We start from the raw sequence: 26,675 nt of genomic DNA, 5'->3' as shown, positions 1-26,675 counted from the left end.
GTGTGGCACAGCATCAGGTTAAAGATTTTAAGGTTTTTATGTTAAGAACCATAAATTATATTTTGTTTTATCCTAAATTATATGAACCCAGAAATTATTAAATTAAATTACATTTTCTCCAGATAAAATTTCTTTTGACTAGCTTTAATGAGGATATCTAACTTTGTAAGAGAAAGCTGAAACCTTGGTGTAAACATTAAAATCCATGCAACTATTTCTAATTTCAAAGCTAAATAGCTCAGATTTCTGAACTTAACCTTGGTGTACATGATTTTATTGACCACACTCTGGTCCTATTAACTCGTTTTCATTCAAATAGATCTTGGAATTTAATTGTTATTAGTTGCTTGGTTGTATCTTCATTTCTATATTTTCATTAAAAAACTTCTGTGGAAAAATTCAACTGTATCTTCGAATATTATTCTATTTAAGATTATAAACAATTATATTGGTTTTAATTTACAGGGGAAAATGATGCCTCTCTCTGACTGTTTATTGTCAGAGTAGCAATCAGCTTCCACCAAGAGTCAGCAAAGTTGTATCTTCAAAGTAACTGTGTGAAAGCTGTTGAGAACAGCACAGTGCACAACAGACAGGTGTGTTTGCAGCAGGATTTGCATCACAAAGAATAACATCTATTTAAAGACCAGCAGTAGTAGTTTTGATTCCTCCTGTATCACTGTGCAGTAACAACAACAAAGTTGGGGATTTGGTAGTTGCTGCCCAGGCTTTTCAGGAACCTGGAATCCAAACCACAACCTTGTCTCCACATTCAGGAGTACAAAGTGAGATAAAGGCAAAGATCTGTCTGTATCAAAATAAATCTCCATTATCTCATAACAAGAGTATTCCATTCAAAACCTCCAAGAAATTCCCTGTACTAACAATGGCCATACAGATTATTTCCTCAATCATGCTCAGATTAAAAGACTGTAAAACAACAGTGAGTTCAGCATTGTTGTATTCTACACTTGTTTATTATTCCTGTAATGCTGTATTAAAGCAAGAGCAATTACACTATTTACTTTAGTATTTTTTAGGAAAGTGTAAGAGGGGGCCTTATTTAGTAATAAAGACCTGTGCTCTCAGCTTAGAAACACTGAGTAGAAATTTGTCAAACGTAGACATTTCAGCATCTATTAATTTTCTGTTATTTTGATTCTAATTAACTCTTTTAGCATCTACACCTTTCTGAAGTACATTCAAAGAAACAAGCAGTAATTTCTAGGAAGCTTGGTGACTATCCTTTTCCCCTGAAAGCCTAAACAAAAGCTACTACAGACAATCTTACAGCTCATGGAATACTTGAGCTGTAATTGGAGAATGAAGTACCAGATAACTTTCAATCCTATTTGAAAATTAAAAACTCAGTCCAAACCAACTATTTTATTAGTTGTTCTGCAGGTTATATCATTTCCCTATTATTCCTAGCAGGGCAGCAAACACTTCTAGACCCAGATCTGCAGTAATTCATTTTGCTACCTAAAAGCCTCTTCAGCCTGTTTCAAACCCCTTCATGCCCTAACAATAATCCATTTTTGTCTCATCCACTCCCTTTTCCCCTACCCCAGTGAGCAGCAACACAAGTTAATCTTGCAGGTTTCAAGTATATTTGCTTCTATTTTTCATTCTTTGCTATGCTGCTGACCACAGCAACAGCTGAGGAAATTCTGAGAAAGCAGAAAGTAAAAGGACTTTACAGTCACATGGCAGCAGGATCCTTTCCAAAAGGAGCCTTATATTCTCTGCTTTGTTTTAACATCAATTTGCCATGTGAGAATGAGGACAAACACAGATCTGGCAAAGGCATTACCACTGCTTCATGCCAATTCATACTGAAAATCTTGCCATTTGCTTTCAAGACCTTTGCACCAAAGGTTCCTGAAATGAGTAGATTTTGTGTGCCTGCTGGAATCCTTAGGCCCACTGGGGTTTGATTGTGACAATCTACTTCACAAATGACCTATACACCCCCTTACCCCTGCGATGTTTACATGCAGGAATCGGCTCCCTTAAATGTTCCCTCAAGATTCCAATGTATATTATCCCTCACTACAAAGTAACCAAACTTTCAGGACTTCCAATAAATACACAAATCCATACACATACAGAAATATACAACAAAAAATTATGGTATAGAATATAAATTATCTAATTACACAATACATATTGTATATATATTGTATTTCAATACCTTGTATTATGCTATTAAATTTATTTAAAATTTAAAATAGACAACATGACACAACTTTTCAGCTTCACTCACTTAAGAAGTGCATTTTATACTGAACTTAACCTCAGTGGCCTACCGACTACTACTGTGCAAAAGAGGAGCTATACTTTTTTTTCAGATAAGATTCAAGCTATCTCTTGAAGTATTCAAGTAATGTAACACACTTCCAACAGTAATTTTAACAAAACAAAGTTTGCTGGTAATTATTTTCATAGCAGAGAACAAGCTGAAGTTTTGTCAAATATTCTATTAAAAGGGTAACGGGGAATAACCAGACAGGGCACTACAGAACCTCATTCAAAGTTTGCTACATGAAAGTAAGCACTCAAAAGAATCCTCCAATGACCTGTAATTAATACTGCAACAAAACTAATCAGAAAATCTCTACTATATGTGCAGGCAGTCAAAAGAAGTAATTTTGACAAAAAGATTGCTTTTTTTATATAGTAGTTCATGCTGTCTAATTTTTATCACTACATTTCCATTTATGCACCAGTGCTTCCCTAAATAAAAAAATCCATACACATGAAATGTAAGTTAAAAGTCTTATTTTGAAAGAGAAAGAAATCAAACAGTACTAACCTATTTTAACGCTACTCAAAACTCTGTCCATTTGAAATGCTTCAAAAATGACTGCTCCAGCTCTACAGTCAGATGAAAAAACTGGAGTTGATATCCAGTGTGATCATAAACACTTCAAATATAAATGCTTACTGAATAGAATTTTTACCACATAAGTCAGGTTTTAAACTTGTAACTACCTCAGCCATAGAACTTTAATTTTCTTTCAAACATTCTCTCCGTGGAAGTAAAAACTGAAATTTTTTTAAAGTTGCCTAATAAAACATTATTTCTCAAAAATGTTCCATGACAACAGCAGAAGAGGAAAAGGAAGATAACATTTAGGACATTAGAAATTTAGGACATTAGGAAAGACAACATTTTTCTAAATTAGCTTTGTATATAACGAAACAATCCTTATTTAAACAAAACAGCCAGCTAAACCAGTAAATAGAAATTATTATATTTTTTTAATAGTGTGAGTAGTCTAGTAACTTTAAAACAAATCTCCGTAAGACTTAATTTATACTTCCATAGCAACTGCATAATAGGTTCATCCATCTAAGTAATACATTACTTTTTGCAAGTGTCACATTGCTGGAGGGATTCATGCAAGTGTTGGTGAAATGCTACTCCATATAAATTAACTTTCCACAGCATCCGTAGCAAAATTCCCTGAGGAAATAAAAGCTCGTGTTGTCCAGCTGACAAGGACAGGCATCACACAGCTCCCAAGCAGCCCTTCCTGGCAGAAACATCCTTAGAGAGAAGCAGATAGGAAAGGTCACATACACCAATGCTTTGCATCTGTCTGTCCCAAAATATTAATAGTAATTAACTACTCATGTGCAATTATTCTCATTAATGAACAACTGTGTTGTCTCTCTGAAACCCAGCACACCAGAACACTTCTCCTTTCCTCATTAAGGAAGAAGGCTCCTGTCAGGTAAGCGAGGTCAGCAAGCCACGACTGCTCAGCTCCAGAAGAGGACATGAGCATTCTCAGTCAGGCAGTTTCTGAGGCAAGGCTGCAATGTGGACAGGGTTTTTTCCCAGTTTGATTCTAATGTAACCTCATTGTAATTTTGACTGTTTAAAGAAAAAGCACACACACATCTCTAAGGAAGACTCACAAGAATAATTTGATGGAGATCATCAGTACGTGAACTTTAAGATTTCTAAGACCTCTACTCATATATCTGAAGTAGAACTGAATACATAATGTTGTTGATTTTACAGCGTCTGTAGCAAGGAAACCCAAACACTCAATTGCAGACATCTCTAGCTCAGGATCTAAACTGCAATTCACCTGACAAACAAACTCCACTGAAAGTATTTTTCTTCAACAAGCACAGGATAATTAGATTCTCTTTGGGTAACAGCGCATTTCTTTCCATCTGTCACAAAAACAATACTGAAGTCACATGCGTTCTGATTACACAAAGAATGAAGTATTAATCCCCAACTCCATCACCCCCCAAAATGCTTTAATTAGTTCATGCAAGTATTTATTCTACTTTTAAATGAAAACATTTCAAATGCAGTTTATCTTGTCTAAAATAAATTTTTGCAGTTACTGTTTCCTGACCCCTTGAAACCAAATACAAAGTTTGATAAATAGTTTCCGTGTTGCCAAACTATCCAGGCTCCAGTGATACCAGATACCAGATTAATTTACCCTGAAGGAAGAAGAAATGCTGAAGGAAACTAGACTCACACCAAGAAAGAGTTGAAGAAATTACACTGTGCAAAGGCTGCCAAAAGCTCCAGGACCAGATGGGATGCAGCTTGCATTTCTAAAAGAAGGAGTAAATGAGATGAAAAAAACATTAGCAGATATATTTAGAAAGCATGTGAGAACAAGAGCATTAGATGGACAGAAGAGAGGCAAGTGCAGCACTCACCGACACCCTCCCTTAGGAGCAGAGCCCTGCCACTGGAACTGGGACAGTCTCCTCCGGCCCTGCTGTGCCAGAGGAACGGCTGCCATGGCAACACGATGCCGCGGGAGCACGTGGGGAGAAGGCGCCCTTTAAGGTAATGAAGACTGTAAGGTAATGGGCCTGTTTAGGAAGGGGCAAGTGTTGTGCCCCAGCAGGCTGTGTCTGCTCTTCAGGAAAAGCTGCTTGTGATTCTTTTTAGGCTTTGCGACTGGGGATAACTAATGAGCAGATGGATGCTCAACAGAGGAGTCCAGATTCTCCAGAGTGACAGCTGGTGGCAGCTGGGCCCAGGAACAGGCAGCCTTTGTCAAAAGGGTATCAGAGAGATGCAGAGAGACCTAGGCAGGAAAAAGCTGTAAAAGGGGTCCCAGAATATTCATTCTAAAGACATGTTTCACTCTGTGACATGCTTTCTCCACCATTACAAAGATTTCTCTGGTTCACTTCCTCTGTTTTTATCTCAAGTGTTATTTCTTTCTCTCCCAGTTCACAACTTTACTGGATCATTCTCCATTTTTCCCCTCTTCCTCTTCTGCCAGGTATATTCTAATAAAATGGCACTAGGGGTAGGTTTTTTTGCCAGTTGCTTCATTATACTAAAGAAGAAAGAAGGGAACTAGCAGTCTAATTAAAAACCCCAAACCAGCAATAGGCAAGACAGTACACTTTTAAAAAGCTAAATGTTTATGCTTACATTCATCCACCTGCAAATAAAAACTACGGAACATGAATGTAATCAGAGTTTACACACACTCTAATTACAACCTTTCAAGACCATAGTTTTCAGATTCCCTACTCAATCCACCAGGAGACATGATTTCGTGGCCTAAACCAGCAGTTCACACACTGGGAAAGCATCTCTCAGAGCAGGGACACAGGTGAAAATTGCAGCCAATCTCTGACTTACCCACTTCCCACACACACGTACAGACACGTAAAAGCTCTTCTGTTTTGCAACCATCATTGGGGCCGGGCTTCGCGAACGAACATTTGGGAAGGACTCTGCCCACATTTGCTCCGAGCGCGCTGGTGGCTAAAGAGGCCAACGCAAGATAGACAAGTCTGGTTGTAAAAGGCACAGCAGAAAGACTCCTTAGGTGGTAAGCTGCACTAAAGCTCAACACATACACTTGGTAATACAGAGGAAGACAAGAAATTCAAGACCAACAGCTTAAATAACAAGAGATTAGTCAATAAATCCAAACTAACAAAATTTTTAACAAAATTTTTGTTAGTGCTCCAGACTAACAAAAATTCAGAAAAGGCCCAATCTAGAAAGAAAAGAAAAGAAAACAAAACTGTCAAACCTCTCAGATTTAAAGCACAAACTTCTATCAAGAGGATTCAGATAGGAAAGCTCATCATATTTAACAGACTTCTTTTTAGTCACCCAAAGTGACTCCCTGTCTAGGAGAAACTTCACTTATGACCCATGCATAGCACCAGGAAAGGCCTCAGAAAGTCATCAGAAAAAGCCTGAAAGAGCATCCAGAGGTTGTAGCACTTTAACCTAAGAATAAACTTAAGCTTTTAATCGCACTATCAGTTTTAAAGAAATGCACTGTGTTAATGCATAGTAAATAAAATACTCCATGCTATTAATTTCCACAGACTGATCACAAACATCAAAGTTCAAATTAGACTTGGCAAGTGTGGTTGATCAGATAACTTCTATTTTCTGAATAACTGTGCAAACATGACTAGGGCACATTTCTGTATATGCACATCTAAAATCATATCCATCTTTTACAAGCATCTTTGAAATCTACTTTCCGAGAAGCACTTCAGTAAAATCTGATCCTTTGAATCTTCACAGAAAAACAAAACACAAACGTCAGCACAAGTACAACCAAAACTAGTCACTAAATATAACGTCTATAAAATATTTATATTTTTACCTATTTATGTTATTCATTAAGGTATTTTGTGTAACAAAGAATTTCTTTCCTAAGAAATCCCCATTCATTTCTCATACGGTTGGTTATTTCTTAAAGTATTTGAAACTGAAAATTTATGCTATAGCATAAAGACACTAATGAAAAGGGAAGGATGAATGCTGTGGTTATCCTGCTTCTACTGACACTTTAACTGCTGTCAGAAGCTGAGGAAACAAAAAAAATTAGAAAGATCTGCAAGCTTTATTGGGAATGACTAAATCAGGATGCATCTAAGGATGCCTAAAGCAGACCTGTCATCAGTTGCAGTTCTGTTCCTATTCTCTCCTATTCCTCTTCAGCTGTTCTTTCCACTAAGGTCTCCTGTCCAAGAACACTACCCAGTAAATTAAAATTGCCCTTCTTGAAGCATCTGACCACTTACTATCCCAAATTTGTCATTAGAAGACACAAAAGAGATCCACAGCTTCTGCCATGCACTTCCCATAAAGTGTGGAATGCAGCCAGGTTCTCGTACTTCTCTCAAGAGGTGTCCTACACACCACTGGCTCTTACCAGAAGCTGGGTAGGAAGGGAACATACATCCCTGGAAGCAAGTAAGGAAGGAGCAGGAATGAAATAATGACAATGATTGAAAAGGCCCCACATTCACTGGCCTCCTTTAGTGGTTGGGTATTTTTTAAATAAGGAAAGATAATTTACTACCAAAACCCCAAGATCATTCCAGTTTAACTACTCTGTTTGAGAATCTTCTGGAAATAACTATAAAAAAGAAGCAGCTTCGATAGAAATCTATTTTAAATCTGCTTTCAAACTGATGTAACCTGGAGTACAGTTACCAATAGATACATTAATCTCATTTTTAGACTTGCCTCACAGACTGTTGGTACAACTCCAGTCATGCTGCAGTAGTGTGCAGACACGGTTGATCTAGTTTGGTTACCAAAGTGCTTTATACAACTAATCCTCAGTGAAGGGAGAAGAGCAAGGGAAGAGGCAAAGAAAACTTAACTATGTCCCAACTATAGGAAAAGATTATTTACAGCTTACATTTTCTTCACTGAAATCATTCAAACCTAGGATCCAAATATACTGCAAGTCAGTTATTTATGGTGCTTGTAGTACTGTTTTTAAAAATCATACTGAAAAATCAGAGATTCCATTGTGTGACTTCTTACTGACATGGTTTTGGTTCACTCTTCTCTATTCATCCAGATCTTGTTCTTCTGCACAGCTTTTGATCTCTATCTCCCTCATGTCCTCAGACTCACACTTCAATTCCCTCTTCCTTTCCTAGTTCTCCACAATTCTCTGCCCCTTGATTTATCATTCAGCTCCTCTAAATTTGAGCATTTTCCTTCCATGCTCCCAGAAAAGAGGTCACAGAAAAACACTCTGTTCTCAATTTCAAAGCCTGGATTCACATCAGTTCTGAGCAAAATTTACAACTCTATACTAGAAGAGCTACTTTGTGAACCAGCACTGGATTTGCTTTCCACGTAGAAGTGACTACAGTTTTCCAAGTCTCTTTCTGAAAGCAAGCAATACTCAGCATTCAGCCATCTCCTAGTTTATCAGAAACTTAGAAAAATTCTATTACGTAAGATGCAGTTGTTTTCACAGTGTTTTCACAGTGTTTTGTTAACCTTTAAACTGACACCCCAGCCCCAAAGACAAGTGTTCCTAATGAACATTTTGATCAACGAATTCAAAGAATACTCACGCTGAAGTGATACTGCAGACTGATGAAGGGATCTGTTAAAGCAGAGGAATGTTCTGCATCTCATCTCCACATCACACAAGTATCAAAGTCAACAATGACACACGAGGTGATGGGTGCCTTTAGACTCTGCCCTTCTCCCACAGGGGACATTTTTTCACTCATTTTCCTCCTACAGTCTTGACCCAATTATGCTGACATTGTCTCTCCACTACAGAGATCACTCTTTTATTCCAGTAACCAAAACCAAATCTCTCCTTGGGGGGAAGAGTGGGGTTTGGACGGAGGACAACCACCTTATTTTTTTAATTCAAAAATTTCAATTGGATTTCATCTGAAAAGCAGACGTAAATTCTCTTACGAGAGTTTAAAAATACCACGACTCATCAGCTAAGGTACTCTAGGACTTCAGGTTCAGCAGCATGGCCAGGAACGTGTCAATACCCCACCTCACTGAGAAGAAAATAGGAAACTTACTCATAATTTATTTCTACTCATTTTATGTTTCATCTGTTTCCTGGAGCTTGGTTATTTCTACCACACTCAGCAAAGATATCTAGTGATAGAAGACAATCAATGAGGAAAAACATTTGGACCAGTTTTACATATTCATTTACCTTATGGGGCAAGAATGTATGCGGATATATTCATTTAAAATTATTAGTAATTTCTTTTTTCAATACAGACATTTTTCTAATTAATTTCTGCACATTAATATCACAGTAAAATGTCTTTAGTACATAAACATTTGTACTAATATCTTGTAAATACACAACTATTCTCAGTTTTAACTTTGTTTCCAAGCTTTTAAACTATCCAATAACCCACTTATTTCTACACCAATACTACATAACACATTTCTGGTATGATACGGACAGAAATTAATGGTTGGTGAACTACTGTTTGTTTTTAATGCTTCTTCAACTTCCTCTTTCTGCCTGCAGAAAATAATATATTTGCAAAGAAAAGACATCTGAGGAAAAAATCCATACAATTATACTGATGAGTCAATCCGAATCAGCAGCGTGAGGGGCTGACCCTGGCCAGAGGCTGAGCATCACACACACACCTGCTCCATCTCTGCCCCTTGCAGCAGGACTGGAAGAGAATTAGAAAAGCCTAAGTGAAAAAAGTTGTGCGTGGAGATAGTTTAATAGGCAAAGGAAAGAGGAAGGAAAAAGCCAAAGCAAATGATGCAGTGTGGGAACAACAGAGAGCCTGGATACTGCACAGGTACTGCTCAGCAATAGTCAAAACACAGGTTGTTATCAACTCTGTTTTAGCCAAAAATCCAAGATATGCAGAAAACTGGCACCTTAAAATATAACAGTTTCACCAGTTTTCAGGAATCACAGAAGGCGTATGGTTTAATTTTATACCTTTATTCATAGCTTCAAATGATAAAGATATCTATGTTTCTGGAATCACTTTTGGAAATGACAGATTTTGTAACGATTTGCAACAAAACCCACATGTACTGTAATCAATTATATAGTTGTTTGTTAAAAGGTAATCATTGACCATATGTATTTGGCATGTGTTGTATAAACAGGTCACAAGAAATACAACTCGTAAGCATGTTGATATGAGGTTGCAAAGTTACACAGTATTGATTGCTAATCAGAACCATCATACTGCACTCCTGGGTTCCAACTGCTAAAAGGTATTTACAATTCAACAAGAAAAACAAGATATTATGTAGCCACTGCAAAACTATTAGCCCGGCTGTTACACAGCTTAATCACACACAGCGGTGAAAAACATCATCCCTGTCTCCTGCTCTTCCAGCTGATTATTGTATCACCACCAAGTGCCAATACAGAAATACAGGAGAAAATCAGGATCTAACACATGAGCACTAAGCTTACTCTTGGAAAGAAATAATTTCCTAGAGCATATTTTAGGAAGGTGAGCTGTTCTGCAAGCATTAATGTTGCCATTTACTGTTTCTTCCCTTTTATCTTTATTTCCTTGAATGATGCTAACATGACTGCCTATTCATATTTCACTGAGTGGATCGATAGCTGAGAGCCCAGCTGAACTTACAACGTGTGAGTAAGTGTTCAGGAATCAAAGAAGCCAAGTCTCAATAGGCCTGAATAACATTTCTGCATGAATATTGTCTATTCTAATGATGTAAGTTCTGATTTAGTTCATAATACTGAAAGATACACTTCCAAGTTCTAATTAAGCTTATTGTCAATAATACAGCATTTTATACTTTCCATTATATTCTTTTTTCCCCGGGGGCTACCTTTACTGTTACAAACTGCTACAAATGTTTTCTGTTACTCTGTTACAGATGCACACTTTTTCAAAGGCAATATTTATCTGCTAACATGTCCTTATTGACACAATCATTGCACCTTTTAAATAAGATTGATTTGAATCTAATACTACTTTGTGTTAATAGGTTATCTGAAACTCTATTATCATGCACATATAAAGAATATATAATTTTTCATTATTAAGTCACTACATGGATCTCACAACAGAAATAATGTATCTGAAAATCATTCTGCAGAGGAAGATGAACAGCAACTAATTTGGAATAAGTTTTTTCCTCTCCAGATAACTTGTTAAAAAGATTACTCTGCGGTGCAATTTTTGCAAAATTAAGTTAAATGCAAAGCTAAGGGCAGACCAATAGTCCATTTGTCAGACAGAAGAAAAATATCATTGTCACTTAGGTATTTTATGTAATACAACTTCAAAGTCACAAAATTTTTGTACTAAGGGTTTATAAATATTAGGATACATAACAGCACTGGAAAATCATCCCCAATGACTATTAGGCTTCTATATAAAGACAAAATCACTCACCACAAGTGAAAGTGGTCTCTTCCAAGAAACAACACCGATCAATCCGGACAACAGCACCTGTAATAGGGAAAGCAGAGTCACTAAAGGGACATGAGGTTTTATACCAGTGTCATTAAAAGAACTAGTAAGCAATAAAATGAAGCTTAATACACATTCATGATGTGTATTTCCTGAATGCTGGAAACCAAGTGCTAAAAATGTAATGCTTTCCTTTTATTCTCAGTAACAAATACACAGAACTACCACTAAGCTGTTTGTAAAGAGATTTCTATCCAGCTGCCAGATCCACCTAGTTCTGATCAGATCACAATATGTCTTAAAACATTTCTTCTCTCTCAGTCCCAAATGTTATCAACTCTGAAGAAGAATAAATGTTTAAGAGAAATTTTCTTGTGGTCTCTTAGCTAATTGAAAATTAGCCTACAAAAAGGGGAGTAATGACAGGAAAATCACAAAATCATCCAGGGTATCCAGATAAATTAGCAAAAGGGTCTTTTTGTTTTGTTTCACCCGCCCAAACAACTTCTTTACTCAATCTTGTGATTGAAAAAGGACCCATACATTCATTTAAAACCTGTATTTAACATACAGATACATTACTCTCTACTCTGCAGACCAAAAGCAAGCAGGATTCAGACCTTTATACACCTAAGCTGATCTTAGGTATTTTAAAATAATATGCAAGCTTTACATTTCTCTCAGTTAAAATCAGTGAGAGAAACTGGAGCAATGAGGTCAGGGATATTGACCCTGGGGTGGGGGGAAAAAGGTGGAGAGGAAGCTTTTCATGAGAACATTTAATTAACAGAAATAGTAAAGTAGAACACAAAAGAAATGCAGAGAAAAGAATGAATAATGTATTTATTTCCTGGGTCCGTGGTGTCATTTTTTCTCATCTCGGCTTGTGCCAAGAACTTGTGTAACAGTAACTTATACACTCAACTAGTCACTGTTGCCACTGTGTCCTAGTTTCCTAGCAATCTTTTAGGTATAAAAACAGAGCACAATAAATAAAAATGCCCCTATATCTAGCCAGTACAGAAGCAATGTACACTGTACTGGGAACCAGGCTGGGAACAATCCATCTACTCATGCAGTTGGACTGTAGAGCACTCGTTTTAGGTTTTCACAAAGCCTAATTTGTGGACATTCATACAGTGGGCATATTTCAAACATATTCCACAATTGACAATATCCACAGTTGCTGCAGCTGTTGAAAACATTATTCAGAAAGACAATACATTGTAAAAGGCACCTTTTGGTGTTTTCTTTAGCAGCTACACCATTAAAAAAAAAACCTCAAATTAAGATTTTTAGTAACATCTCAGTGTTAGTTTTTAAGTGAAGTACAAATGCAACAAATGAGAAGGCACAAATGCACAGTAAAAGTGAACCAAAATCAGGATGTGGATATCAGACTGTGCAGATAATGCTTACATGCAAATGTGCATATTTTGTATTCTACAGCGTTTCCTACAGCATAGAAGCTACATTCTTCTGGATGTTGGCCAAGTGAAGGAAAAGCTGAGAATTCCATCTTTGCAGTTAATTAAATTTACTCACACAGCCATGTTAGCTTAGTATTACTGTATGATAACTTGTCTGTGGACTGATAGTCCTGTAATGTGAAACTGCACTCAGGAAGGTAAAATGACAGGGTTAGCTAGTTTATCTGCAGGCTAGACAGCAACATGCTCTCAATTAAATAAATAGGGTGGCTAAAACTGTGAGGTTATTAAAGAAAATCCTTTGGAGTAGCAAACCTTTACTTTCATTTACTGTGAGAACTCCCTTCCACAAGTTAAACCTCTCCCCGTCCTGTCTTTATTTGTGGCATTGCACAAGATGCAAGAATGGAGCTGATCCTTTTTGTTCAGCTGAACTACAGCTGTGTTTGACCTTTACAGAGGCCTTGCAAGATGAAAGAGGTACATGTGTTTTTGTTTGGAAAAGGAGAGCTTTGTGGCACTCGCTGTACCAGCTCACCATGCAAAAGGTCAAGCACAGTCAGGCCAGCTGATGAACTTGCACTGATGATGGACTTTAGAACTCACTGTTCCACCTGTGTCTTTAATATTGTCATTATAAGAGTTCACCTCAACAGTGCCATCATGTAATTTTCCAAACCCCATTAGTCTCCAGCATTTGGGTAGAATACACCAAATGACTATCTAAATAGAAAACTAAAGAAGATTTACCTTGAAATTGAAGACAACCAAGAATTTAAGAACACAAAACCCCCCAAACTAGAAAAACCCAGCCTTGGCATTTTGTTTTCTCTTCAGTTTGTACTTCTTACCAATACAATGTTAACATTGAATAAAGTGAGTAGAACCACACTTGGTTTATATACAAAAGTAGGAATTATTTGAAAAGTAGTATGTAATTTACAGGTCCCAAAGATCTTACAATAATGGCTCCAAATATTCAATCCTTACTCCATTTGAAGCAATATGCAAAACACTTATTTGGTTCTCCCAGGTTTGACCAAGAAACACAGGCACAAGATAAGTGAGTTAGTTTTACACCGGTAACTAAAGCATTATCATTTCCTAAAAACCCATTCCTCAAGATCACAATCTATTCATCTTCTTATGTTTTTCAAAAATCACTACACCATATATATGCTGTGCACAGGTTTTTTCTTTCTTAAATAAAAAGTAAATTGGAGTTTGATTATTTTAACAACTTGCCCACTTAAGTTTGAAAACATGGTTTGATTTCAGAACCTGGACAGCATATTTATCTACTATCTTGGACCTAAATTCTATCTGCTGAATTGTAGTGAAACTCCCTAGCACATAATAATCAAAATAAATCAAAGCTACTAAAAACATGTTCAAAAATGTAGGTTTGCCAGATTCCTTAAGCAGAATTCCTAAAAATATATGTACCTGCTGACTGTAACAGTGCTGATTCACAGAGGAAAAAACAGAATATATCAGCATTGGCTTCAGCAGCATTAGACATGCAATAACAGAGGGTATGAACATCTTTCAAATGCATATGAAAACTCCATTATCGTTAATGCAAGTGGTGCTCGTGCATGACAAAGATGCATTTACTATAACAGGCACATATTGAGGCAGGATCGGACCAGAAGGTAAAATTACTTTCCATTACAGGGACTGCAAACAAAGGATTTGCCCTTGATGGTGTCTTTTCCAGCATTTTCAACCCTCCACACTCCAGTCAGTCTCTAGAAATCTAAAGGGCTTTGACTTTGAATATGGGACAGATCAGATGATGCAGTCTTTCAATGTATCTGAAACCATGTGTTTTCCAAGCCTTTATCTCCAAAATGATTGTTGTATGCTAAACAATCTCTAGTATGCTTCCTTTAAGCTTTTTTCTGAAATACATAAAATGTATATTTATATAAATATTACTTAAAACAACCTAAAATGTAGTGAAACACTATCAAGGTAAAAAAATATTATAGACATGTAAATTACTGATGTCTAAGTATTAATTTGTTTAATAAAATGAATTATCTTTTTTTTTTCCTCAGTACAACTTGGGTTTTAGCAATGCTTTTCTAGTCTAGAGCACATGAGTTACAGGAAACTCCAAGTTTTAGTACTTATTTTTATTCCTGCTTACTTGCTCAGGTTGATGCAACATATGTCAAGTCGCTTGGTCCTCTTTTACAAATGTATGGGTTCCTCGCTTTTTCAGCTTGTAAACACGAGACAAATTCTCCAGTCAATGGATTCAGTTGCATTAAAATAAGCATACAAGTCTTCACATTAATTGCAGAGATTCCTTCTCAGGCCTCTTCTAAGAACTAAATTTATGTGTTTACAGATAGGCATGTACAGTATGCATATGATGGCAAAAATGTGTGTCTCCAGATAAGCTAAAACCCAAACAGCCTGTTTGTACCAACACATCAGACAAACATCCCTCATGGTGGCCCAGGCAGATGCACGAGGCTGCTGAGTGCAGAGGGCAGGGCAGGGAACGGGCTGCCTGATTCACCAGCTAAGGTGGCAAATCCCAGCACGCACAGCACCAGCCCCACAGTGCCTTCTGGCAGCAAAGCACAACAGCAACTGCTGCTCTGCAGAGCTTTCTGAAGCCACTGACACTGCCCAAGGTTCCCCCTCTCTGGGCTGCAGGAGCACAGACTACTGCAAGGTTTCATTTTGCCAACTCACATGTTCCAGACACGGTGAAGTTCTATTGTACCTGAGCAACTAAAAAGCATTGATATCCCCAACTGTCCTCAAGTCTAGGTGTGCCTCCCAGAGAGACTAAATTAACAGCTGAAATATCTTCAAGGGGGGTGTTTCCGTGAAATCTATAGTTGCCCCTGTAACAGGTAGATAATTATTTACAAAATGCAATTATTAAATTAAATTAAATGTCACAACTATCACATACTCAGAGACTATAAAAGCATGACATGTTACTACCAGAGTACGAAATCTTCTGGTATTAGTACTCTCTGCAGCATCTGCAATCCATTAGTGCAAAATGCTGGTAAGCTAAACACAAGCTATAGGAAAGAACTATAGGAAAGAACTGTGCAGCATGGGAATTAGCTGAAAAGGGACTGGAATAATCCACCAGTAATATTACTCTCCATTCCAATTCCTGGAAAAACAGTAAGGATGAAAATCTCTTGGGGAGGTGGTGGTGTGAACGTATTAGCAAGTAAGATGAGGAAAAACGGTTAGATATATTTCTATATGCATATGTACACATGTGAAAACTGTATGGACAAATAGAGAACAGTGGCATGATTTTGGAATGGTCTTTCAAAACAGTCATCCTAAACAGATGCTGTTGAAAGTCATACCGTTCCACCACATTCAAAACACTGCAAAAACCAGTCACAGGCTAAAGAATTTTTGTAACAGTTAATATAGCTGTTTATATTCCTATATGCAAACTGACTGTTCAACACACAGCTATCACTAAAATCCAGGGACCACCCTCTTATTTAAGTAGTACATCACTATGAACACAAAGAGCACAAGTACCACCAGACTGCCTACACAGAACCAAAGGTCCAGACACTCCAAGATAAATACAAGCAAGCCATCAGTGACCAAAAAATACAATAATTTCAGCAGTTTTGAGCTATTTTATATAAAGACTCAGTATGTTCCTGACTCACAAACACTGCATCATAGCTTAGTCTCTCATTTACCCACTGTGAATCTAAAACTAAGTTAATTCTAATTGCCATGGAAACAGAAGCAGAGAAACAAAATCCCTTGGTGCCCCACAAGAACAGGACAGTAAAATCACCTATACATTGACACAGCTACCAGAATGTATTAACAGCACATAATTTTGATCTCATTTTAAGCTCTAGGGTGAGCTTTTCTTGTTTTGTCTTTGTATTCCTATGAAATATTCTCCATACCCATCAGAAATCTGCTTGTTACACATCTGTTATTTGCTTCTAGAAGGAAACAATTGACATACAGAGAAAAGCAAGGGTTGATGGAGCACATATACATCAGAACAACATATTTTCCAATTATGAAGAAACTTCACATGTTCTGTATTTGTTACTATTCCAAGTGGTTCAGAACAGTTATGCTCAACTTCACTAAAATATGAAGACTGCATTAAAAGCAATGGACAGGGATTTAGATAAGATATTGACCACAGAGCTGATATGTCAGTCTCACAATACAGTCTTAATTCTAATCTGTTTTTTATTAAACACATTCACAGAACACACTCTTACATTATCTTATACGCCCCATAATGTAATCCATGAGTATTAATAAGGCACATAGCCATTAACATAAAAATATTTAAACAGAAAGGAAACTAAGCAATTCAGAACCAATTCCCCCAGGCTTTCAAATTTATTAGAGTGTTTATGAACAAACTTGAAATAAACAGATGACTGAAGACCTGGCTCAATGCATGTTGTTTCACAGGTGAAGAGCTTAACTCAGAGTAAGGTTTTTGGAGATATTGTAAGAGATGAATAAGATGCTTTTGTGGCAATTTCCATTTCGGACAATTCTGTCAAATTTAAAGGAGGTTTCCCACAGAAATGAAGCTTCTTTCCTTCTCAAGAATGACCTATGATTGAACCAAAAGAATATACCACTTTTTTGACTAACATCACCAGAAACACTGCTGCAGAACCAGTTGTATGTCTCACAATGTTCAAAATGAAAGCTAAACCAAGCAATTCTCTCAAAAATTGATTGAAGAAATATGCTGCCCATATATGCTATTCAGCATGCCTACAGTAGCTCAGATCGAGTGTGGATAGCTTATTGATCCTTTGAGGCAGGAAGGGTTTACTGAGGCAGCAGTCAAAAGCTTAATTAAAATGCACTGAACCAATGAAAACAGTGAAATTAGAAGCAGTTCGTCCAGTATGATAGATCTGTATTCAGGTATTGTACACTCAAGTGTTAATGCTTTCCTCATCTCAATATTTATTTTCTTGGTCTTTATGTGCATTCTATACTATAGATTACAAAGATGATTTTTAATAGGGGAAAAAATCTCTGCATCTAAAAGTATATTGAATTTCCTTTCCAAAAATACTGGTACATTTTAAATTCTTTGTCATTTCATATAGTTAAATTTCTTCAAGGGCTAAAAATGTGAAAACACTCTTAACTCGAGTATCAAAGTAATGGAAATATATGGAATCCTAAGGCAAAGGTATCACCCAGCTACTTCACTTCCAGAACTTTCATTCTATGTCACCAAAAAAAAAAACCCAAAATATATCCATAATGTTGCTGTGACAAAGAAAAATACCGTGATAAATTTCTTTAGACATTCCCTAATTTGTTTCCACATCAATCTTGACTTGTATCACTGACTCAGTACAGAAAATTATTCTATAAATATTGTTTTCCAGTAGCGTTAGGAAATCACTAATCAGAATTCTGCTGCTGGGCTCTTCCAATAATTATAAGAATGAAGACTGAGATTGCTTTAGATAACTGAAATGAGACAATGGCTCTTTCAATTACTGACACAATTTCTCAAGGGATGAAAACTGAGGTATATCATGAAGTGATCTAAATATCGATAACAACAGCATTTTCTTTGCCTCAAACTCAGAAGAGCTTCCAAATGCACGTAAAATGCAGTGCCTCTTCTCTAGTCCTCCAGTTCCATGGATCAAACACAGGTTTGTCTTCCAAACACCCCAGCAATCCAAGGGTTCTAAAGGTGAATTTTATATCTCTGACATCATGTATCTACCCGGTAATTTTTAAAGTTATTTTTCTCAAAGGACTGCATAGACAAGGTAGTTTATTACTACTAATTAGCAGAATTAGTATATCCAAAGCCTACACCATTTCTCATTTGGACTTAAAATTTCTGCTCTTACGAAAACAACTAGTATAACTAATACTTAATGAAATTACATATTAACAACAGGAAGTCTTTTTGAGTATCAGAAACTCAACCAACATGCACCTCAAGGTTAAGCCGTTAAATAAAACATGGTAAGGCAAGAAAATGCTTTAAATGGCAGGTAGCAAGGACATTAGTAAGACTCAGTCCAAAGACTTTGCTCCAAGATCATCAAGTTTATGTATTACAATTTCTTCTCTAACAAGATAACAGAGAATCAACTGCAACTTAATAGGATTTAAAGATACAAATTAACATACTTTCCCTGAAGCAAAGTAAATTTTTTTTTTCTTTTTTAATGTTACCAACCTCCCTGTGTTTTACTAGCTGCATAGTACAAGCCACCGGTCCTCTCTGACCTCCAGGATAACTCTGTCCCATGTCAAAAACCTGATACAATAATTTCATTTTTGTTGCTCTGGAGCCACAGTGCAGTAACTGCACTGAGCCTCTCGGTAATGCACTGTCTTTTGTCACTATGGCTTCTGTTTGAAATGGTTACATTTTTTTAAGGATAAACTTAAGGTTCACAGAATGTCTCAAGATCAGGAAATACCTCCACCTCATTCTTAAATAAAAGCCTGTCAGCAGCAAAGTGCAAGAACGAAATCATGTTGATGCAGAGTCAAAACAGACTGAACAAAGAATGTAATGTGCTTAGAATAATTTAGAGCATTAACTCTATTCTTGATTATAATAATCTCATTAGTTATTATTAAAGCCTTAAAATACGTTATTTTAGACATGCTGCATACAAGTCATAAGATATCGGTTGTATGACACCCTTGAGACTGACTTATAAAAATCCCTAATTGGTCTGGAAAGAAAGAGCAAAGGACTTGGGTAAGTAGCAGAGGGGGTATCACTTCAGCACCACAAATCATCCATTAGTTCTACAATGCAGCCACAAGGAAATAAGTTTTCAATGCCATCCCGTGGTGCAATGGAAACCATAGAGCTTTACAGCAGAGAAGGCACCTACTGGAATGGTCTAGGGATAGATCTGTCTAGGAGAGAGCTTCCCCAAGATCTTGGGTCGCACACTGACAGCGACTTGGAGCTTAAGGCTGCAGAACCACTTTGCAAAAGCAGAGTTGTTTCCTAGTCAAAGCTGACATATGACATGCCCCAAAAATTCAAGGCAAACATTAGGCAAGCATTAAAACCCAGCAACAAACCCCCTCTAATCAAAGTCTAATTCTGATGTATAGGCTCCCTAAGCTGTCAGCAGGCAATAGATTTGGGGAGCACATGACACGCTATTTCAGGAGTTTTAATGCAATGGATTATTTGGGCAATACCAGTTCAAACAGTGAATGAATAAAACCATAACCTTACTTCCAAAATCAAAGCCTAGAGCTATTTCTAGTGCAAGGGGAATGGAAATCCTGTAAACATTGCAGAGTAATTAAAACTATGTCTACTTTCTCTCCATAAGAGATTCAAAGAGATTACTGATGCATAACACTAAACTCACTTGAACAGCAAGTTGTAATATATAATAACCAAAGTCAAAATACACAAACTCTGAAACATCACAGACAGAAAAACATCCTGTACAATACTGGTTACAAAGCCAAAGTGGATCATCAAATTCAAGTGTTTTCCATCTTGATTTCAGAAAAAAAGCAAGAATAAACCACCAATTTTCATGAGACCTCACCTAACACCAAACCCATTTGCCAGATCTTGTGGTCTGCCTTCTAGGATTATTTAATGGCTATTCAGTCACAAACCACATTCACTTACTCTACAGAAACCCTTTCTCCAAGAAAAATTAAGTTCAAGGAGTCCAAAGGCTTATTTCAACTAAGGTCAGGACTTCTGGTAAATATAACAGGCACTTTGTGTCAAGATTAAGAGGAAAAATAGCTTATAGTCTAAAAGAGCTGTTCCGTATTTTTACAGTACCACTAGATTAAAACACTTTATTCTAAAAAATTGTTCCCAGGGTTACACAGAATCATTCTTCAGAAGAAGAAACCCAGACATGCAGAAACAGCAGTTCCTTACTGCATCACTAACAGGCAAATAAAAACTACACTACACAAGATACACCTATATTGTCACCTGTGGAGGAAGCAAAACTCCAGCAAAGTGATTCACCTGGCCACGTGAAGCATGCTTGTTTAACAAGGATTACAGATTAACTAGCATTGGGTCCGACCTTTACTGGTGGATCCACTACGGTGACCAAAAATTACAGTTACAGTAATTTCACACAGTGCACGTGAGCAGTAGGCTGAGTAGCATTATGCTCTCTTTAAAACACTTGCTTAAGTGGCTCCTAAGAAATTACTATAACTTTATCTAATATTAAATGGATTAAGCTCAAATGTGACCATTTTCCCACTTCATCACACAGTTGGATGTCTTCATTTCAAAAAATTCCACAGAGTCAGAGGCAAAGAAAACTGAGTACTCAGTACATCAAACTCAATTATATTTCAAAGACAGAGCCTCTTTGGTTTGTTCTACTTGTCTCTGATTGCCTGCAAAAAAACTCACAAAGAAGCTTTTAAATTACTGTCCCAGTAAGATTCCCACACTCTCAATGTTTGTGTTACTGCAGCCTGGCTGACCACAGACTCAACAAAAGCATAACATACTGATTTTCATAAAAGCAGCCATGTGCCTACTTCACTTGTCTGGAGACACTTTATTCACTAAAACAGATTAAATGAAAACAACACAGAGAGAGTAATAAGTACTTGCAAATGATTTAGGACTGTCACATTTTACACACAGCCTAAAAATCAGTACAACTTGAAACTCTGGCATTTAGATTCTACCTAAATTAGACAGTTTTGAAAATTAGCTCTCAAAACCCAAACCAGGATGAGATGTTATTCCAGGACATAAGGTGTCATTTGTCTTTTCAAAAAACCATGCTTGATTTTAGTGAAGTTAAGAGTTTATAATAGAACGGGCTGGTAACTTTGCACGCAGTATCTGTTTCTAGAACCATCTTCTCGCTATCTTGCCAAGTTAACTGTCTAGAATCACCATCTGAGAAGCATAAGTTGTGGTTTTTAAGCTGAAGAATGCAGAGAGAGATGGACCTCTTCAAATGCTGTTCTGGCCAGCAGCTTTTTTTTCTTTTGTACACTTGGAGAAAGTTGACAGGAAAACAATGACAAGAATGGTTGTTGTGACATAAAGCCTTCAAGTATCAAAACCACTTAACAGAGAAACTTGGCTTTCTAGCCCAAGAGACCAAGGACCACACTGAAGCCTGCTGATAACTGATAAGTGACATTCAAATGGAGCTCATCTCAAACACCAACCTGGCAGCTAATGGGAGGAAAATCAGCCTCAGTACTTCAGTGCTGTCAAGGAGGATTCTCTCAAGTTATTGCTATTGATTTGTAGGAATGTGATGAGCTGTGTGTCGTGTTTCAAGGAATCTCTGGTTAGCGGGTACAGCAGATACTGGTATCTTAACTAGGCAAAATTTTCTACAGGTTAATTTGTAACACAAAATATACCCTGTCTTATACCATAGCAAGCACATAATGATAAAACACAAAGCTGACAGAACTGTGACAATCAACTACAAAATTAGCAGAACGACAATGTTTTGGGGTTGGTGGGGGTTTGTTTGGTTGGTTTTGGGGGGGTGTTTTCTGTTGTGCTTTTGGAACATTACTGATTTTCATTAAACAAAAGGTCAAATAAAGGATTCAAAGATTACTAAATAGAATGAAGTTTTCCTATAGCTTCTACAGCTTTTATTTCAGAAAGGTTTTCCACATATAGGTATCTACCAGATCCCAACTCAAAACAGACTCAGCTGAGACAGCTCACACATATGCCATCCAGACTAGAAATCTAGAGCTGAAACTCTCCTCCTCTCCTCCCAGAAATCCCAGCACAAGGTGAGTCTAAAACTCATGTGCACAAGCACGAGCTTTGCACTCTGCAGGTGTATGTGCACTACATATCCACGCAGCTGAGACAACTGGATGGCTACAGGTTACAGATCAAGGAGATGCAGCCACAAGGTTACAGACCATACGGGCACCAGAAACGAAAATTAAGTCGATGCAGCCAGTACATTCCGCCTTCTCCTTCCCCTCCTCCCTCAGCTGCTTGTTGAGTCAAACGGTTCAAAAGAAGATATGAACATAAACAGCAGGGTAGACGATGAGGTGGGAAAAATTGGAATAAATTAAGCATGGAAAATAAAAATAATCCCTTCCTGCAGCGTGTCCATACTAAGGCCATAACCATTTCAAGCCTCTTGGTATTTCATTACCACTGAACAAGGGTTAAACCAGAGCTACACCCAATTCCTTAGGCATTTTGCACTTTCAGAATACCTTATGGGTATTGTTCCTTATGGCTTATAGTAAAATCATGGTTCTTCAAACTTAATAACTGATTTTACAGCAATCAATTTAATCAGTTTTCTAAAGCTAACCAAAACAGTGCTCATACTGTTTCTGTGTAGCTATACAGAGCCACCAGGTGCAGGGCAGCGACGCAAGAACAGCAGAAAACAAACCTCAATTTTACTTATTTGTTACTTCAAAGTTATATGCAGTATTACAAAACACATAGCTAGAACAACAGCTGAAAATGGAATTTTTTTGTATCACTATGCTTATACAATGTCAAAGTAACTGTTACTTCTAGCATCTAATACAGTCTGCAATTTGATGCACCTTCTTAAGGTAATTTTTGCTAAATTTTCTTGGGATCATTTTTATGACAAAGCACGTTTGAATACTCTACTTAGGTTTAGGCAGGAACAGCAACAGAATAGTATTATTTTAAGAAAACCTTGCTCACCTTACAAACACAAAGGAAAGATTATTTAGTTGGTTAACAGATAACCACAACAATTCACTGGGGATATCAGTTTCTTTAACTCCATAATAAAATTACAATATTTTATAATAAATGACAGAATAACAAAGGAATTTGCTATTATAAAATGGAAAGGGATGAATGCCTTTGGTTTTTCAGTATCCCTTTCCCTGTCCATGAATCCTAGAACATAAACTGCTTAAAAGAATGCCATTCTGACCTAGAGAGCATTACAAACTTATACCTTTGAATTCACAGTATTTTCTCACAGCATCATAAAAAGGGTCAGACTTTAAAAACAGCAACCTAAATACAAAAGAACCTCAACACAATTAAAATTAAGCCTTCACTGCATTTTCTGTTATCCTCAAAAAAGAAAGCTTATCAGTTTTCCATTTGAAAATAGCTACCTAAACACCTCCTTTCGATTGTCTGATAGCTTGAGCTACAAAAGAGAGGCTAAAGATAACATTGCATTTGGGGTGTTATCATCTTTATGCAGATACAGTGAAATAAGGGACAACACTATCTCAATTATTCATTTGCAGTTATTTTGTGGCACAAGAAACAGATGTGAAATTGCTGTAAAACTGTTTTAGCATTCCATTCAAATTCACTGCAAATGAATTGTGAGAGTATGCCAGCGTAATGCATCAAAAATCAATGTTCTCACCATTTCATAAGGAAATTTTTCAGCCTTTAAGAGGAGACACAAACATTTCTTATCTTTTCTGTCAACAGTAGCCTTACTGTAAACCAGAACATTACTTTGACAGTAGCATTACTGTAAACATCCATCCTTGATGCAACAGAAATGAAAGGGACTTTTCTTAGAGCATTCCACAAGTAAAACTGCACAGGTCTTGGTTTTTCACTCTCACTCTCCATGCTCGTCACAAGACACGTGTTCCTCACCTTGTCTCGTGCCTACAGTAGCAATGCAGGATTCAGAAGATCTGTTGAAGTGTCTGTCTCCTGTTATCGTGGTGTCAAGTCACCCTCTCCATACTCCAGGTCCTCTCCTCTGAACTGGACACAGCAGTTCTGAGTGTGGCAGTCACATTTTAAATAAGCAGGCAGACCAAAAAGGGACTTGGGAAATAATCACCAATAACATTTAGTATTATTGTATGGAACTACTGAACTGGGAGAGTAGCAATATCAAAATCTTTGTACAATACAGAGGAACACTAGACAACCAGGCCAGATTTGCCCAGGACACAGGTTTAGTCTTCCTGCTATTAAAAAAAAAAAAAAAGAACTCAAATCCACAACAAAAAAAGAAATCCAATCCACCAAAACAAATGTGTGATTTCCTTTCAGAGGTTACTTACCAGCAAACTTTATCATCAATAGTTGGGAATTTCTCTAATGACTTTTTTCCCCCCAGAGACAAAGGAACTTCTAGGACTAAGAACTGTTTGTGTTTTGTTTTTCCTCCAGGGAAACTCCTCTCAGCTTTTCCCAAGACCAAACAAAAAAAAATGTATTCTGTTTATTTGATACACTTCAACGACAGCCCCTAGTACAAATTACTTTGCTTTTCATGCTTTCAGTCTGGCTTTCAATCTGAACAGACTTTCTGCACTGTCACCATGGATGGAATAAAACAGGGTGTCCAGAACAACACACATCTCTTTGTTTTTCTTTGAAATAATTTCTTAACTTTCTTCTTCTCATGCTGCTAAGGAACAAAAGCATAAACTAAGTGTAGTATGATTTTACTGAAGTTGCAAAAAATGCTACACAAATGTACAAACAAGTGAGGCTTCTGCTTTGTCAGTGTCTTTGTGTCTTTCAGCATCCAGAAGGAAAATTTTGGTCACATCTTCAATGTGAATATAACTATCAAATAATCTCAAAGAGACAAGGAATAACAATTCATGAAAATAAAGGATTACTTCCTTATTCCCTTTAAGTCATTCACACTTCAAAAGAAAAGAATAGTTCTTCAAACCTGAATGAGCCCTAACATATAAAAGTTCAGACTGCAGGAAAAAATAATGCATATAACAGATGCAGTAAAATGTACAGGTTCCAACTAAAGGAAGAGATTGCTTTTTCTGGTTTCTGCCTAAAAATACATAAAATATTTAAATACAATTCTCTTTTGAGTCTTCATTCATTCAATAGTCTATGATGAGTATTCACGAATACCTGGTCAAGAACTTGGAGGACACTTCTTTAAAAAAAAAAAATGAAGGGGATCCTTTAAGCAGATGAATTCAATGATTTAGAAATACTATTCCCTAAAACCTCTCAAATCTGTATTAACTACCACGAAAACATCCAAGTCAGCCCCCACATCTCAATATTTCATTCTGATTTTCAGTAAGTAGAAACATAATTTAATTTTAATCAAAAAATCATTATTTATGACAGACTATACAACCACGAACAGTCCTCCAACCACCTGTGATTTCTATTTTATTTTATGAGGAAATAAAGCGAATTTGCAAGCCATCAATGTGACCAAGACAGATAACACTTGTAAATCACAGTTGCTTAAAATTCTTATGAATCCTTGCAAAAAAAAAAAAAAAATCCAATTACTATACTAAGAAAAATTATTTATTTTATGCAAATTTTAACAAAGGCAAAAGCAATCTTTTATTTGATTGATTTTAGGGTAACAGTAGTCTCAACTGATCGAATCTTTCAGAGGTCTTTTTCTATAGGGAAAACAGGTGACAACAGTGAACGTGAATCATTCACAACTACAATATGCTTTTCATAATGGAGTTGAACACCAAAACAAGGATCATAACTAATACTTCAAGGAAATGTATTTCTACACCAAAAGAAAGAAATTATTGCCAAATCTGATAGTAGAAAAATTTAGAAGTGAGAAGAACTTCTGAGCTCAGGTCACTAAAGTTAAGTTCTTCATCTCATCAAAAATCTTTTGCAGACTTTATGCCATGCTATGTACCACTACTGTTACACTGTAAATCTAATCTGTAGAAAGGAAAGCAGAGATCCTGGTAAGTAGTATTTAGCTACATGATCTGAGTGCCAGAAAACAAATGACTTGTCCAACACATTATTCTGAGAAATTTCCCCCCTAAAACTCATCTTTATTTATACAGCATACTGAGTAGGTCACAGGGAAATTATCTTAGTGCAGACGGAATGAAACATAACAACAGTAAAGCAATCTGTAAATCAATTTGTAAAAAACTCATCCGGCTCTTATCCTTAGAAGAGTACAAAAAGGAGACTACAGAAAACTCCAACAAATGAGCCTCAAACCAGTCCATGGGTACAGATGGATAATTTGGCATTGGTATTTAGTTTCTGTTAAATGCATTTTGCAAAGCTGACAAGTG

The 26,675-nt window shown here is 36.8% G+C and overlaps 1 protein-coding gene across 5 annotated transcripts in view; it reads right to left on the bottom strand.

Moving 5' to 3' along the window:
• ENTREP2 (endosomal transmembrane epsin interactor 2) overlaps positions 1 to 26,675 on the bottom strand; it is a 106,442-nt gene that overhangs the window by 55,636 nt on the left and 24,131 nt on the right. For 4 of the 5 annotated variants that reach the window (XM_051770507.1, XM_051770510.1, XM_051770508.1 and 1 more), the window contains exon 2: positions 11,176 to 11,232. In XM_051770507.1, the coding sequence (XP_051626467.1) occupies positions 11,176 to 11,232 (57 nt within the window). Of the gene's footprint in view, positions 1 to 4,511; positions 4,591 to 11,175; positions 11,233 to 26,675 lie in introns of those variants that run through there. The other variant, XM_051770511.1, reaches the window with a different exon arrangement.

Source organism: Manacus candei, unplaced genomic scaffold, assembly GCF_025592945.1.
Source record: "Manacus candei isolate 608988 ecotype Guabito, Panama unplaced genomic scaffold, ASM2559294v1 h1tg000119l, whole genome shotgun sequence".
Taxonomy (NCBI): domain Eukaryota; kingdom Metazoa; phylum Chordata; class Aves; order Passeriformes; family Pipridae; genus Manacus; species Manacus candei.
The sequence above is the reverse complement of the archived record's forward strand: the minus strand, read 5'-3'. Positions and strand labels throughout refer to the sequence as shown.